At 40.9% G+C, this 2,137-nt stretch overlaps 1 protein-coding gene across 1 annotated transcript in view; it reads left to right on the top strand.

Moving 5' to 3' along the window:
* LOC103798729 (palmitoyltransferase ZDHHC2-like) overlaps positions 1-1,889 on the top strand; it is a gene marked incomplete at its 3' end in the record, with an annotated part of 17,378 nt that extends 15,489 nt beyond the window's left edge. The window contains exons 7-8 of the mRNA XM_009071009.1: positions 646-766; positions 1,757-1,889. Of these exons, the coding sequence (XP_009069257.1) occupies positions 646-766; positions 1,757-1,889 (254 nt within the window). The remainder of the gene's footprint in view (positions 1-645; positions 767-1,756) is intronic.
* Between the last annotated feature and the right edge of the window lie 248 nt (positions 1,890-2,137).

The raw sequence follows: 2,137 nt of genomic DNA, 5'->3' as shown, positions 1-2,137 counted from the left end.
CCAAGATGAAGAAAAGGCTGAGGTACTTCTTACCTTCTTTACATAGTTTTTAATAGTAGGACAAAATAGTAGGACAGGTTGTCCTCAGGCCACACCTTGAGTACTGTGCTCAGTTCTGGGCCCCTCAGTTCAGGAGGGACACTGAGGTGCTGGAGCAGGTCCAGAGAAGAGCAATGAGGCTGGTGAAGGGACTGGAGCACAAGTGCTATGAGGAGAGGCTGAGGGAGCTGGGGGTGTTCAGCCTGGAGAAGAGGAGGCTCAGGGGAGACCTTCTCCCCCTCTGCAACTCCCTGACAGGAGGTTGGAGTCAGGTGGGGGTTGGTGTCTTCTCCCAGGCAACCAGCAGCAGGACAAGAGGGCACAGACTCAAGCTCTGCCAGGGGAGGGTTAGGTTGGATATTAGGAAGAGATTTTTTACAGAGAGAGTGATCAGGGATTGGAATGTGCTGCTCAGGGAGGTGGTGGATTCACCATCCCTGGTGGTTTTCAAGCTGAGACTGGATGGGGCACTTAGTGCCATGGTCTAGTAACCACGGTAGGGTTGGACTCGATGATCTTTGAGGTCTTTTCCAACCCACTTGATTCTATGATTCTAAAATAACTTTCATGATATTCCATATTTACTTGTACTTTTTTTTTTATCAGGGTGAACAACTGTGTAGGATTCTCCAATTACAAATTTTTTCTTCTCTTCTTGGCTTACTCACTACTGTATTGCCTTTTCATTGCTGCAACAGATTTACAGTATTTTATCAAGTTTTGGACAGTAAGTACCCTGATCTACATACCATCTTTTAAGTGTGTGAATTTACCATTGGTGTGAGAAGTCTGTAAGATTCTATGGGTGCCTACAGAACAGCTGGAGAGGGACATTTTACAGGAGCATGTAGTGATAGGACAAGGTGGAGTGGCTTTAAACTGCAAGAGGACAGATTTAGATTAGATATAGGAAGGAATTCTTTCCTGTGAGGGTGGTGAGGCACTGGAACAGGTTGCCCAGAGGAGAAGTTATGGATGCCCCATCATTGGAAGTGTTCAAGGCCAAGTTGGATGGGGCTCTGAGCAACCTGATGTACTGGAAGGTGCCCTTGCCCATGGCAGGGGGCTGGAACTAGATGATTTTTAGGGTCCCTTTCAAGCCAAGGCATTCTGTGATTCCAAGGCATTACATTGTGATCTGGTATCTTGTAATGTCACGTACAAAAGCAAAAAAGATCTAGTAATCGTGGCCATCATTCTTTTTCTGTTTATCATAGTTCATGAAATTTCACATATTTGTTCATTATTTTGTAACTGTGTAGAACAAGTATGTAATGATTTAGAAAACATTTTACAAGGGAGTTTTCATTAGGTAATGTTAACTGCCTTTAGTGCTATGAATAGAAAAAGCTACAGAGAGATTTTTTTAGGATTTTAATTATGATTATCTGGGTTCACAACTTAGGCTATTAGCTTCTTAGATTTGCAATATTAATACTATAAGTATTTTTAAAATTGCTAACTAAACAACATAATTTTTGTAAAAACAAATTATTCTTCATTAAAAGGCACTTCAGAGTTCAGATCCAAATTGCAGATTTTTGTTGTCAGTATTTATAGTTTCTCCAAAAAAAACCCCAAACATTTATTCATATCCTTGTTGTGTTGTACATTTGCGTCTCCACTGAATTTGATTTGGTTGAATAGTGGATTATTAATAATCAAATTAAACAGCTATTTCCCCAATTTTAACGGTGTAATTATTTTTTATTTTTAGAATGGCCTTCCTGATACTCAAGCCAAGTTCCACATCATGTTTTTATTCTTTGCTGCAGCTATGTTTTCTGTCAGTTTGTCTTCCCTCTTTGGGTATCACTGTTGGCTTGTCAGCAAGAATAAATCTACATTAGGTAAGTAGACTCAGTGCTTCTGTGTTTGACAGCAAGAAATAAATAATGAATGTTTATTACATGTACAGGTGTAATATAAAAAGCAGGCAGTCCCACACAGGTTCCTTGTATCCTGGGTAGAATTGCCCAGATCTGACAGTGTCCAGTACTGACTCACCAGTTCTGCTGCCTCCTGGAAATTCTGAATCTTTCCCTCTTCCCCCAAAGGGCCAAGTTATTAATGAACTTACACTCTTCCTCTCACTGCT

This window comes from Acanthisitta chloris, unplaced genomic scaffold, assembly GCF_000695815.1.
Source record: "Acanthisitta chloris isolate BGI_N310 unplaced genomic scaffold, ASM69581v1 scaffold17713, whole genome shotgun sequence".
Classification (NCBI taxonomy): Eukaryota; Metazoa; Chordata; class Aves; order Passeriformes; family Acanthisittidae; genus Acanthisitta; species Acanthisitta chloris.
Note: the sequence above shows the minus strand (reverse complement) of the source record. Positions and strands in the feature narration are given on the sequence as shown.